We start from the raw sequence: 15,157 nt of genomic DNA, 5'->3' as shown, positions 1-15,157 counted from the left end.
TTGTGAATTCTGCACTCCAGCATTTTCGAACATTTCTTATCAAAACAATCCGGAAGACATCGCCATTCATAAAGCCGCTTCAGTTAAGCAAAGTGTGCACGTCATTCTAAACCAACAACTGAGCACACAGTCCCATCACTGGCAAGGGCGCACAAAGGCTCTTTCACCCCAGAAGAATGGAGCGACTATGAGGCTGCTGAGACACGGGACACTCTGATATCAGGTAGAGTGGCAGGAGGAGAAGTAGCCATGCAAATCAGATGATGAGCAGCTGGGTATATAAGAGTCAGCCGGCTGCCTTGACACAAATTTATACTACAGAGCTCTAAACGCGTTGGGAGCAACAGATACCAAGATGAAACTCCAGCCAGCCCTGTTTCTGGTCTTTGCTGTGGTGGGACTCAAAACAGGTAGGGATCCTCTTCTCAGAATCTCAAGCTGTAAGAAAGGCCAGGGCAGGAGTTCTCTTGTGAATGTTAGAGAGGCACTCAGCAAGCACTGTCCCAATCTGAGCAGCTTTCACTAGAAGCAATACAATGTGAGGGTCTGAGTAGAGCACCAGGACCATTACTAGATCTGTGAATCTTTAGTTGAGGCTCATCAATGAAAGCCACGGCAATCAATAATCGAATCATTGTTGTGTTTGTTATCACAGTACAGTGAAGACAGACTGGGAGTGGAGGGTCTTCGTAAAATGATTTGTTCAGCTTATCTGTGTAACTTTAAATTTATAATCTAATATTATACAGTGTTTCAATAACATCTTTCATGCTTATCCATAACTTTAAATGCTCATTGCAAATATGGAAACATGAAAAGGGAATCTTCATCCATACCTCAGTGGTGGTACATTTAGAATCATGAGAAGAAGCACTTGGACTAAATGACATTCAATGTGCAAAGCTTCTTTTAGTACTTCTAAATCTTTGTGTTTTACTGGAATAGTAAATAGCTTCAAATGTGATTTTGATTTCATTCTAATAGTGTGAAATTCTATTGCACTCCTCATACATTTTATCGAAAGCCCTCTCAAGCTGACTTTCAGCTACATTTACTGCTGGACTGCTCTCTGACTTCCATTGGTTTCTGCATACATCAGAACCGCAGTTTTAAACACATTTTAAAGAATGATGTTTTGTTTATCTAAACAGCAATTGCTTTCTCTGTGGAATCTGAGGACCTGAATGAGTCTGATGGAAACAGCAAACGAGGTAAAAGCTTGGTTTATTAATTATTTAATGTATTTAATGCAGCCTCCTAACAAATCATCACAGTTTTTCCGGTCATGTCATTACTCCATTAACCGCTTCACCCTTCACCTATTTCCCACTCCTCCCAAATAATATGTCCACAGTACTGCACGATGATCCTTTAAAAAGATGCTGTAACTAATGTTTATCCTTGGAATGGTTTAGCAAGGTCAGTGGTGGGGAAGTTACTTGTAAAAAGTCATCTGTTACAGTTACAAGTACTGTAACTAGTTACACAAACATATTACTTTGAAAAAATGTCACTAGTTATGGTTACAGTTATCACTAACCACTGTAAATTTGCATGCTCATTTTGCAGTTATCCCATGCTTTTCCCATGGTTGTACTATGCATTACCATAGTTTGCCAGGTTTTTTTTTTTCTTCTATGCTTTACGATACCTCTGTGCTGTACAATGATTACCTATGCTTAACCGTGTTTTCATTATGCTCTATTACACTTTATAACCATATTTCCCAAAACTATACAAAACAGTAGAGACCAAAAACTACTAATTTTCTACTAAAATACTTCATCATCAGTGGGAAGCCCACCCTTTAGTTATCACGCACTGTGCGTTTACATGACGTAAGAATTCCGATATTTTTCGGAAAACTAAGTTTTCCGAAAACTAATTCCGATATCAAAAGTCATGTAAACAGTTTTCGGAAAATGTATCGGAATATTCCTTGTGTCAGTTTTCGGAAAACAGCACCTAGAAATTTCCGATTCAATTCCGAAAATGAACCAAATGTATATCATGTAAACACACTTTTCGGAAAACTTATTCTGATAGCGTACTGCACATGTGCAAACTTTGACCTTCATTCCTGCACGAAAACAGAGAAAATAATAATAATATGTAGTCAGTCTGCACGGATCCATTTGCTCCGTTGAATCGTATTTTGTCATATACTTGTACCGAAGTCATTGTATTTTTTCTTGCTCTTAATTGTATTAATTCTTGTACTGTGATTCTTGAAATGTATTTTTGTTTACGACTGTAAGTCGCCCTCGATAAGGGCGTCTGCTAAGAAATAAATAATAATAATAATAATAATAATAATAATAATAATAATAATAATAATAATAATAATAATAAGATTATATGTTAGGGATAAAGTAATATTTGTCCGTCTGTATTTTTTAAATACCCCATACTGAAGCAGCAGATGTTTTAGAGCTTTAAAATGACGTAATAATTTAAAATAATGTCTGCAAAAAAAACTGGTAATATAGAACAGGATGAGCTGTTGGAAAGGCTGATTGCACATTGTGAGGAATCTGAATAGAGTTATAGGATAGTAATCTTTGAATTTAAGACCTGACACTTCGTTCTATTTCAGTTCTATTGCAGAAAAAATGTCCAATCTGTTCAAATCGTACTTAGGGTACTGCAGTACTTTGCATGCGAAAATATCCTGCGTTTCAAACTTCAATCCATGTATACAGTTGAATTCCAATTAGACTTTCTATCGTTAATCATGTAAACACGGAAAAGTGACGTTTTAAGAAAATCAGTTTTCGGATTCAGTTTTCCACAAAACATTAATTTTCGGAAAACACTTTGTCATTAAACGTTTAGTTATCATGCACTGTGTTTCTTTAGTTGTTTCTTTAGGAAGCTACCTGTTAGGCTTCAGCAATAGTTCACTGAAACTTAACCATTTTTTATCTTTAAGTTTCACTAGATTTGTCTGTCAAAAACAACATGCAGAAAAAACTAATTATTTCCTCTGAATTGAAGCTGATATTTGTAAGGGATAATCTGTACAAAACGTGCAACGGTTTTATCGCTGCTCTATTCTGGACAGACACCTACTATGTGAAAAATGTCTTGCGGTTAAAGGAATTATTCTCTGACTAACATTCGATCAGCGTTGCAGGTTCCACCTCCATTCTCCTCAGTGTGTTTAGTGCCCCCTGCTGTTAGATGTGATGCACCTGCATCTCACAGCTCCCCACACACCCCTCCCTTTATTTGAGTTAGCTCTCAGACTGCTGCTGGACTGGTGTCTCGGTCTAGTGGTTTATAAAGAAATGACAGTCAATTTACTTCACAAAACTACGCTTTATTATCTAGTACAGGGGGTTTCAATTTTTTCTTGAAACTGTACCCCTTTTGTTAGAAGGTTTCAGCTAAAGTACCCTTTTCTATTTTCACTCACTGAATGGTACCATAGTTGCAATAAAAGGCTGAATAATCCGATTAACAACTTTTTTTCCGTTTATTTAATATGTCGTTTTTTCCACAACAGACAAACTGCTGGCTTAATAGAATACCAAACAGTAGTTTTAATTCTTAAAACTGAATTCCACGTCGATGGATGCACAGAATTAAAACACTTGGAAACACTGGTATTCTATTTGGCAAAGTTATTATACATAATACAAACTAGTCTGCATTGCAAATGTTCATTATATTCCCATCTACTTCCCATCTCAGCATAATTATGTGCGTCGTTTACAATGTTTACAATATCAAAAACGTTAACATCAAGATAAAACTATAATAACTAACAATGATCAACTTTTTTTTTAAAGCCACCAAAAAAAAATTCCAAAGGGCCTCTTATTCTGTCGCTTTGCAGTTTCGGTAAACTCCGAATGGATGTTTTATTCCTTAGTTTTTCTTTTGCAATAAATGTATCAATTTCAAACACCGAAAACAAATTCAACCAGACGCTATTGCTAATGCAGCCGCGCCTAATAAATAAAAGAAAAACCACCAAAGTATGAGTATTGTGATTATTATATCTGTTTACCGGTGCAGTTATACTTCTATAAAAAAAAAAAACTGTGCTTCACTGATACGACAAGTTAAAAACAGCAAAGAGCAGGACACACCACTCTCCATAGCCACAACCGCCGCCATCGCCTGCTCTGCACTCCAGTAAATATATCAGAGTGAAAAGCCGCTCAATCAAAAGCACGCATGCGTACAGGTGGAAAGTGCGGACGTGGTAGATTCCGTCTTCCCCCTCATCTGCAGTTCACTTTGAGTTGTGAACAATAATTATGCACAGTGGTTTAGGGATACGATATAACACGGTTAAAAATCAATTCAAGAGCATTATTTTCTTTTACTTTCATTTTTATTTGTGCATTTCTGAGTCGTTCTGCGTACCGCTTATGTCCCCTCTGGTTGAAAATCCCTGGTCTAGTACAACACAATACAATTGGCAGAGGAGGTTCAGTATTGTGAAAAGCTGTCATTTACCTGAAAGACTGTGGTAATACTGCCATTGACTGCAGTATTCTACAGTAATTACTAGATTGTATAGCAGTTGTTTGCTGTAGAATGCAGTAATAATGCAGTGATAGCTGAGGGAGGCTTGCAATATGAAGGGCTTCCCCTGCCAGCATGTACGCCCATCAGTAGTTTCTTTGCATGCTGATCTTTGGTCATTTATATTTATGTAACTGGTAAATTCTCTGTGCTTGTATTGGGATTCCAGATCCTGTAACCCAGTGATAAAACAACACAATGCAGTTTTAATAAGCAGTCATCACAGAGCCTCCCATTCACAGCACAGCACGGCACACGAAGGACAGCCTGCTGCAGAATTAATAATATCAGTCAAACACAAACAAAGCACATAACTACCTTTTTAATTCAAACTCCACGACCTTCTAAAAGAAAAGACCTAAGCATGCAATAGCTAGAGAACACATCCAATCCACTTGGGAAGACTGTTGAATGCTTGCGCTCCAGTTTACATGCACATTGTAGTTGATGCTTATTAAACTGGTTTACAAAGCTTATTCTCATTTTTTTCTAAAAGAGTAGAGTGGTATATTCCTTTGAAGTAAATATACCCACTGTTTAAAATATGAATACAGGTCCCAAGGTTTATGAAGGGCAGTTTATTTCTGTCTGATATGAACCCAGGAAGTTTAATATTTCAAGAGGATTTAAAAAGACTGCATAGTTTACAAACTGTCAGTGTTACCCTTATAAAGGTTTCCCATAGCGAAAGCATAGAACAGTATAATAATGCACAGTTAAAGCATAGATTAGTATAGTAATGTCAAAAACATGGTAAATGCATAGTGTAACTATGGGGAAAGCTTGGGAAAACTGCTTAATGACTGTAGTAAACTGTCATAAGGGTACAAAACACTGAAACTTAATAACTATAAGGAAGCTTTATAATAATGTAAAGTAGATGGAAAGAGTGTGATATTACAACAGAAGCCTTCATTGTTTTGTACTGGAGAGAAAGCTTAGCGAATCCGACCAGGGCAACACCTTTGGAATGCGTCCAGAGAAATTCGCCTGCTAATCTGTTCTTACACTTCCTCAGAATCTCACAAAAATGTGAAATATTGATTTAGTTTTAATACCCATGCTCTTTACCTTTCCAGATGAGATGGACTTTGATGAGCAGTCTACGGAGGGTAAGATAATTAAATTGTGGAGAGTGTAACATCTTAATGGTCTGTGGGCTCAGGGTCCAGTTCAATTACAGCAACCCTTTCCCTGGTGAGAAGATGTCAGATGATTCAATAAACTCCATTTATTGCTTTCATTCAAATGTTCTCCAGTTAAAGCTAATTAATTACCAGAAATGGGTGCAGGGCAAATGAATCCTCCTTTTGCAGGTATGAGGGGTAGGAAGAAGGCAGGCAATCAGATATTCATTGAGTATTTTTATTCAACAAAAATAAAACAAAACAAATAGTTTTTAACAAATAAAAAAGTTTTAAGTTTTTGCTATGTTTGGCAGCAACCCTCTGGTGTTCCTTCCTCTTCCTCTTCCTCTTCCCTTCCCCAGCCCCAGCCCCAGCCCCAACCCCAACCCCAACCCCAACCCCAACCCCAACCCCAACCCCAACCCCAACCCCAGCCTCCAGGACTGAGCACACACCCTAGGTGCAGCCTTTTATACACACCTGCAGCATTCAAACCACATCATGATAGGACCACCAATCAAGGTCCTTTGTTTCTTCAATTCCAGTCACATAAAGTTAACACATTTAAATATGAACATAAAGATAATAGTGTTATTATATATTTACATGTGAGGTGCTTTCACCTCGACACACTGGGTTTACAGATCACATACAGTATTATGTATTGCTGTTGAGCCCATTTAAAAAACACTTAAAACCTAGTAGGGTTAATGTTAAAGACCTTCTAGTACTGCTGACTGACATATAAACATTTCTACGAGTGTCTTTTGTAATTTAAAAAGACTAGTTTTCAATGGACTTTTCTATAAATCACATTTAGTTTTTATTTGGTTAGCACATCATGATGCTAAATCAAATGAGCATCTCTCCACATTAACCTGTGCATTGCTTTCATTCAGAATGTCCTCATGACTTAGCAAGAGGCTGACTGCTCAGATCCTGGGTATTTTAGTAACCAGGTCATTGCAGCACTTTATTCACACTGTCTAAATAATAAGCGATCAGCATGGTTTGAATGATCGTGGATAGGGTATAATAACCAGAACTTGGTTCAAAGTTTATATGAATAAAATCAAGTCTGATATTCCTGAAACTTTCTGGACTATTGATGATCTCATTAACAACAGTAAAGAACAGTTTTATAAATATCAAACTTTCATTTATTCATAAAAACAGACTTTGAAAAAACATAAAACAACTTGCGTATTAATGCTTTGTGGATAGAGCCCATTCTGCCAATAGTAAGAACGGCAATGTGTTCCTTCAATGTTAAACACCTTCTAGTACTAGTGGGGACTGCTGTTTGACAAAGTCTTGTAATTCAATTTCAGTTGAGCTTCCTATAAAATGCATTTCCAGTTGGTAAGGGTTAAGAGATTCAAAGGCAGTATCCCCTGTCCTCAGCAGCTCTTACCGCTAGTCTGCAGTGCATGGAAGAGATCCAAGCCCCTGTTTCTCCCTCCTGTAGACCCCAGCTGGAGAGCAGCTTTTAAAGGCTTCCTCTTGTTCTGCATGTTTCTAGAATAGGGGACAGGGGGCCCCTGGAACCCTGCCTCAGAGAAAAAGCTGCAGTTACACTGACGCCAACAGAGAGCCAGACACCCATCGACTGGTGCTTCTGACAGCTTAAAAAAAAACAAAAAAAACATTAAAGCTTAATATTAATAAGCATTTTTATAATAGTTGTTAAATTCAGTAACACAAAAACATGCAAGAACTCCTGCAGAGCTTCTAACTTTTATATAAGAGTATTAAAAAAAAACCAAAAAACAGGTCATTCATAAATAAGCTATTATCACTATTCATTAACACAACAAAAGCAAATCTTTTCAAAGAACACAAGAAATAAAATGACTAGAAACTGCAGTCTGCTATTAAAACAATGAATGCAGTAAATTAATAGTTTCATGAAGTTAAACAAACTCAACTTAGTACACCAGCCCACAAATTTAATTTATAATAAAACACATATCGCTAAGGAAAGTGGAAATTTATCAGGACCAACTGGGCTCCTTTTAATATATTTGTGTGTGAGAATGAGTCAGTGTAGTTATGTGGGCTGCTTGTAATGCTGTTCTTCAAACCACACCCTCCAGTCTGCAGGTGGAGTCAGTGCACACACCCACCTGCTCCATGCCAGAGCCAGGGCTTTTACTCAGCTTTATTTTCAGATGATGAGTTTATGTGATTGTAGATATAGACATATATTCACACCTGTAATCAATATGACATTGTGCTGTAGCAGCGCTATCAAAACCACTTTGGGCTGGTTTAAAAACACCCTGAATAAAATACAATGAAAACCTTGTCAAATTGGAAGGGAAATAAAATTCTGTCTAGTTCTCTTTGTCAGCACGTATACAAGTTTAGCACGGGATAGTAGTTTGACAGTTTCCCATACTTATACTGTGCATTGACATCTTGGTTTTTATCATACTTTACCAGACTTATATTTGAATTGCTATACTTTTACCTCAAAGTGCAACTTGTTATGGGTATGAAATATCAGAGTTATCTCTGCCTCTAGTGGAAAATACATGAGTAAGAAATGCAACGTCAAACTAATGTGGTATGTTCTGCATCCAGTAGGGGCAGATAGGAACGTTAGGAATGGCTCTTTTTAAATATAATTTGCAACAAAGACCCTGTATAACATTCACACAGTGCTTCAACTGGGAGCAATAGATTTTGGAACAGAAGTCCCATAGAATCCTGGACAAAACTGAAAGATTTAAAATGGTCAAGCAAATAAATAATGTGTTTCTTTCTTTCCAGACGATCACGGGATGGAAGATTTTGATTTAGGTAGGCTACCCTTTAAATGGTACTATCATTCCAGAAAGAAGGGAATACAGTCAGTCAAGGCCAGGTATTCAGTCATTGGAACTGTAAGCTCTAAAAAACATGAATATAAAACTTTATTTTTCTTCAAATGAGACTGTATTACAAACCCAGGACTATAGTTCCGCACACTTGTCAGTGTGAATGTGAGGACTGCGCTCGCCTGCTGTCAGAGTTGTGAGGGGAAGCTCTCCTGCCTGCTGTGTATCTGACTGTAGCCAGTACCCTGTGTCTGACTAGCCAGTACCCTGTGTCTGACTGTAGCCAGTACCCTGTGTCTGACTGTAGCCAGTGCCCTCTGTCTCACTGTAGCCAGTACCCTGTGTCTGACTGTAGCCAGTACCCTGTGTCTGACTGTAGCCAGTACCCTGTTTCTGACTGTAGCCAGTACCCTGTGTCTGACTGTAGCCAGTACCCTGTGTCTGACTGTAGCAAGTACCCTGTGTCTGACTGTAGCCAGTACCCTGTGTCTGACTGTAGCCAGTACCCTGTGTCTGACTGTAGCCAGTACCCTGTGTCTGACTGTAGCCAGTACCCTGTGTCTGACTGTAGCCAGTAACCTGTGTCTCACTGTAGCCTGTACCCCCTGTCTGATTCTCATCTTTTATAAGCACCAAAATTAAAAAGAAAACAGCATGTTAGTTTAAGAGCGCCTACAATGTGAACATTACGCTGTGAAAGTATATCTGGTAATGTTTCACACCAAAACAGCTTTGAAGGCTTTGTTAATGTAATAAATAATCATATAAGGTGAGGGGCAATGGCTCTTCAGTTGCGTGCCTGTTTTGTGATTAACGACTGGGGACTAGGAAATAGGAAATATGACTGTGAACAAGCTGGCTTTAGGGATGACGTCAGACCAGAAAGGAGTACACAGACAGACAGTAGTGGAAGGTGAAAGTGAGGCGCGGCGGCGCTCAGTGCATTTATTGTAAAATAAAAAGGTTTAAACCGCATACGGCACTTGAGGCCAAAATAAATAGACAAACAAAACAGATTAACACTAAACAAACAGTGGACTAACAGACAAACAAACATAGTGAGTCAAAACAGATAACAATTATTCTTTTATACTTATTCTTTTGCAGTGAAGTGCAATCCCTGTGCCTAAATACAATTATGCATTTTAAATAACTTGTGCTACACACACCCATTTATATCCCGTTCAGCAACTACAATACACCAACACTTACACACTACATACAACACAAAACACAAAAATACACACAGGGGTGGGGCACATTGCCACAATGACCTATTTAGTTATTTCTCTAGGATGCTTCTCACGGTCCTGTCTAACAAAACACTGACAACCCTTACCCCCCATGCACTTCCATTACAACCCTTACCTCTCATGCACTTCCATTACAACCCTTACCTCTCATGCACTTCCATTACAACCCTTACCCCCATGCACTTCCATTACAACCCTTACCTCTCATGCACTTCCATTACAACCCTTACCCCGCCATGCACTTCCATTACAACCCTTACCCCCATGCACTTCCATTACAACCCTTACCTCTCATGCACTTCCATTACAACCCTTACCTCTCATGCACTTCCATTACAACCCTTACCCCCCATGCACTTCCATTACAACCCTTACCTCTCATGCACTTCCATTACAACCCTTACCTCTCATGCACTTCCATTACAACCCTTACCTCTCATGCACTTCCATTACAACCCTTACCCCCCATGCACTTCCATTACAACCCTTACCTCTCATGCACTTCCATTACAACCCTTACCCCCCATACACTTCCATTACAACCCTTACCCCCCATGCACTTCCATTACAACCCTTACCCCCATGCACTTCCATTACAACCCTTACCTCTCATGCACTTCCATTACAACCCTTACCTCTCAAGCACTTCCATTACAACCCTTACCCCCATGCACTTCCATTACAACCCTTACCTCTCATGCACTTCCATTACAACCCTTACCCCCCATGCACTTCCATTACAACCCTTACCCCCATGCACTTCCATTACAACCCTTACCTCTCATGCACTTCCATTACAACCCTTACCTCTCATGCACTTCCATTACAACCCTTACCTCTCATGCACTTCCATTACAACCCTTACCTCTCATGCACTTCCATTACAACCCTTACCCCCCATGCACTTCCATTACAACCCTTACCTCTCATGCACTTCCATTACAACCCTTACCCCCCATGCACTTCCATTACAACCCTTACCTCTCATGCACTTCCATTACAACCCTTACCTCTCATGCACTTCCATTACAACCCTTACCTCTCATGCACTTCCATTACAACCCTTACCTCTCATGCACTTCCATTACAACCCTTACCCCCCATGCACTTCCATTACAACCCTTACCTCTCATGTACTTCCATTACAACCCTTACCCCCCATGCACTTCCATTACAACCCTTACCTCTCATGCACTTCCATTACAACCCTTACCTCTCATGCACTTCCATTACAACCCTTACCCCCCATGCACTTCCATTACAACCCTTACCTCTCATGCACTTCCATTACAACCCTTACCTCTCATGCACTTCCATTACAACCCTTACCTCTCATGCACTTCCATTACAACCCTTACCTCTCATGCACTTCCATTACAACCCTTACCCCGCCATGCACTTCCATTACAACCCTTACCCCCATGCACTTCCATTACAACCCTTACCTCTCATGCACTTCCATTACAACCCTTACCTCTCATGCACTTCCATTACAACCCTTACCTCTCATGCACTTCCATTACAACCCTTACCCCCATGCACTTCCATTACAACCCTTACCTCTCATGCACTTCCATTACAACCCTTACCTCTCATGCACTTCCATTACAACCCTTACCCCCCATGCACTTCCATTACAACCCTTACCCCCATGCACTTCCATTACAACCCTTACCTCTCATGCACTTCCATTACAACCCTTACCTCTCATGCACTTCCATTACAACCCTTACCTCTCATGCACTTCCATTACAACCCTTACCCCGCCATGCACTTCCATTACAACCCTTACCCCCATGCACTTCCATTACAACCCTTACCTCTCATGCACTTCCATTACAACCCTTACCTCTCATGCACTTCCATTACAACCCTTACCCCCATGCACTTCCATTACAACCCTTACCTCTCATGCACTTCCATTACAACCCTTACCCCCCATGCACTTCCATTACAACCCTTACCCCCATGCACTTCCATTACAACCCTTACCTCTCATGCACTTCCATTACAACCCTTACCTCTCATGCACTTCCATTACAACCCTTACCTCTCATGCACTTCCATTACAACCCTTACCTCTCATGCACTTCCATTACAACCCTTACCCCCCATGCACTTCCATTACAACCCTTACCTCTCATGCACTTCCATTACAACCCTTACCCCCCATGCACTTCCATTACAACCCTTACCTCTCATGCACTTCCATTACAACCCTTACCTCTCATGCACTTCCATTACAACCCTTACCTCTCATGCACTTCCATTACAACCCTTACCTCTCATGCACTTCCATTACAACCCTTACCCCCCATGCACTTCCATTACAACCCTTACCTCTCATGTACTTCCATTACAACCCTTACCCCCCATGCACTTCCATTACAACCCTTACCTCTCATGCACTTCCATTACAACCCTTACCTCTCATGCACTTCCATTACAACCCTTACCCCCCATGCACTTCCATTACAACCCTTACCTCTCATGCACTTCCATTACAACCCTTACCTCTCATGCACTTCCATTACAACCCTTACCTCTCATGCACTTCCATTACAACCCTTACCTCTCATGCACTTCCATTACAACCCTTACCCCGCCATGCACTTCCATTACAACCCTTACCCCCATGCACTTCCATTACAACCCTTACCTCTCATGCACTTCCATTACAACCCTTACCTCTCATGCACTTCCATTACAACCCTTACCTCTCATGCACTTCCATTACAACCCTTACCCCCATGCACTTCCATTACAACCCTTACCTCTCATGCACTTCCATTACAACCCTTACCTCTCATGCACTTCCATTACAACCCTTACCCCCCATGCACTTCCATTACAACCCTTACCCCCATGCACTTCCATTACAACCCTTACCTCTCATGCACTTCCATTACAACCCTTACCTCTCATGCACTTCCATTACAACCCTTACCTCTCATGCACTTCCATTACAACCCTTACCCCCCATGCACTTCCATTACAACCCTTACCCCCCATGCACTTCCATTACAACCCTTACGTCTCATGCACTTCCATTACAACCCTTACCTCTCATGCACTTCCATTACAACCCTTACCCCCATGCACTTCCATTACAACCCTTACCTCTCATGCACTTCCATTACAACCCTTACCTCTCATGCACTTCCATTACAACCCTTACCCCGCCATGCACTTCCATTACAACCCTTACCCCCATGCACTTCCATTACAACCCTTACCTCTCATGCACTTCCATTACAACCCTTACCTCTCATGCACTTCCATTACAACCCTTACCCCCATGCACTTCCATTACAACCCTTACCCCCCATGCACTTCCATTACAACCCTTACCCCCATGCACTTCCATTACAACCCTTACCTCTCATGCACTTCCATTACAACCCTTACCTCTCATGCACTTCCATTACAACCCTTACCTCTCATGCACTTCCATTACAACCCTTACCCCCCATGCACTTCCATTACAACCCTTACCTCTCATGCACTTCCATTACAACCCTTACCTCTCATGCACTTCCATTACAACCCTTACCTCTCATGCACTTCCATTACAACCCTTACCTCTCATGCACTTCCATTACAACCCTTACCCCCCATACACTTCCATTACAACCCTTACCTCTCATGCACTTCCATTACAACCCTTACCTCTCATGCACTTCCATTACAACCCTTAACTCTCATGCACTTCCATTACAACCCTTACCTCTCATGCACTTCCATTACAACCCTTACCTCTCATGCACTTCCATTACAACCCTTACCCCCATGCACTTCCATTACAACCCTTACCTCTCATGCACTTCCATTACAACCCTTACCTCTCATGCACTTCCATTACAACCCTTACGTCTCATGCATTTCCATTACAACCCTTACCTCTCATGCACTTCCATTACAACCCTTACCCCCATGCACTTCCACTACAACCCTTACCTCTCATGCACTTCCATTACAACCCTTACCCCCATGCACTTCCATTACAACCCTTACCCCCATGCACTTCCATTACAACCCTTACCTCTCATGCACTTCCATTACAACCCTTACCTCTCATGCACTTCCATTACAACCCTTACCTCTCATGCACTTCCATTACAACCCTTACCTCTCATGCACTTCCATTACAACCCTTACCTCTCATGCACTTCCATTACAACCCTTACCCCCCATGCACTTCCATTACAACCCTTACCTCTCATGCACTTCCATTACAACCCTTACCCCCCATGCACTTCCATTACAACCCTTACCTCTCATGCACTTCCATTACAACCCTTACCTCTCATGCACTTCCATTACAACCCTTACCTCTCATGCACTTCCATTACAACCCTTACCTCTCATGCACTTCCATTACAACCCTTACCCCCCATGCACTTCCATTACAACCCTTACCTCTCATGTACTTCCATTACAACCCTTACCCCCCATGCACTTCCATTACAACCCTTACCTCTCATGCACTTCCATTACAACCCTTACCTCTCATGCACTTCCATTACAACCCTTACCCCCCATGCACTTCCATTACAACCCTTACCTCTCATGCACTTCCATTACAACCCTTACCTCTCATGCACTTCCATTACAACCCTTACCTCTCATGCACTTCCATTACAACCCTTACCTCTCATGCACTTCCATTACAACCCTTACCCCGCCATGCACTTCCATTACAACCCTTACCCCCATGCACTTCCATTACAACCCTTACCTCTCATGCACTTCCATTACAACCCTTACCTCTCATGCACTTCCATTACAACCCTTACCTCTCATGCACTTCCATTACAACCCTTACCCCCATGCACTTCCATTACAACCCTTACCTCTCATGCACTTCCATTACAACCCTTACCTCTCATGCACTTCCATTACAACCCTTACCCCCCATGCACTTCCATTACAACCCTTACCCCCATGCACTTCCATTACAACCCTTACCTCTCATGCACTTCCATTACAACCCTTACCTCTCATGCACTTCCATTACAACCCTTACCTCTCATGCACTTCCATTACAACCCTTACCCCGCCATGCACTTCCATTACAACCCTTACCCCCATGCACTTCCATTACAACCCTTACCTCTCATGCACTTCCATTACAACCCTTACCTCTCATGCACTTCCATTACAACCCTTACCCCCATGCACTTCCATTACAACCCTTACCTCTCATGCACTTCCATTACAACCCTTACCCCCCATGCACTTCCATTACAACCCTTACCCCCATGCACTTCCATTACAACCCTTACCTCTCATGCACTTCCATTACAACCCTTACCTCTCATGCACTTCCATTACAACCCTTACCTCTCATGCACTTCCATTACAACCCTTACCTCTCATGCACTTCCATTACAACCCTTACCCCCCATGCACTTCC

The 15,157-nt window shown here is 41.2% G+C and overlaps 1 protein-coding gene across 4 annotated transcripts in view; it reads left to right on the top strand.

Annotated features, from left to right (window-relative positions):
- The first annotated feature begins 251 nt into the window (after window positions 1-251).
- Window positions 252-15,157, top strand: part of LOC131720989 (glutamic acid-rich protein-like) — a 29,168-nt gene continuing 14,262 nt past the window's right edge. For all 4 annotated transcript variants that reach the window (XM_059013680.1, XM_059013679.1, XM_059013678.1 and 1 more), the window contains exons 1-4: window positions 252-410; window positions 1,152-1,211; window positions 5,619-5,651; window positions 8,442-8,471. In XM_059013680.1, coding sequence (XP_058869663.1) covers window positions 356-410; window positions 1,152-1,211; window positions 5,619-5,651; window positions 8,442-8,471 — 178 coding nt within the window. In that variant the 5' untranslated portion in view covers window positions 252-355. The remainder of the gene's footprint in view (window positions 411-1,151; window positions 1,212-5,618; window positions 5,652-8,441; window positions 8,472-15,157) is intronic.

The sequence above is a fragment of the Acipenser ruthenus genome, chromosome 46 (assembly GCF_902713425.1).
Source record: "Acipenser ruthenus chromosome 46, fAciRut3.2 maternal haplotype, whole genome shotgun sequence".
Taxonomy (NCBI): Eukaryota; Metazoa; Chordata; class Actinopteri; order Acipenseriformes; family Acipenseridae; genus Acipenser; species Acipenser ruthenus.
Note: the sequence above shows the minus strand (reverse complement) of the source record. Positions and strands in the feature narration are given on the sequence as shown.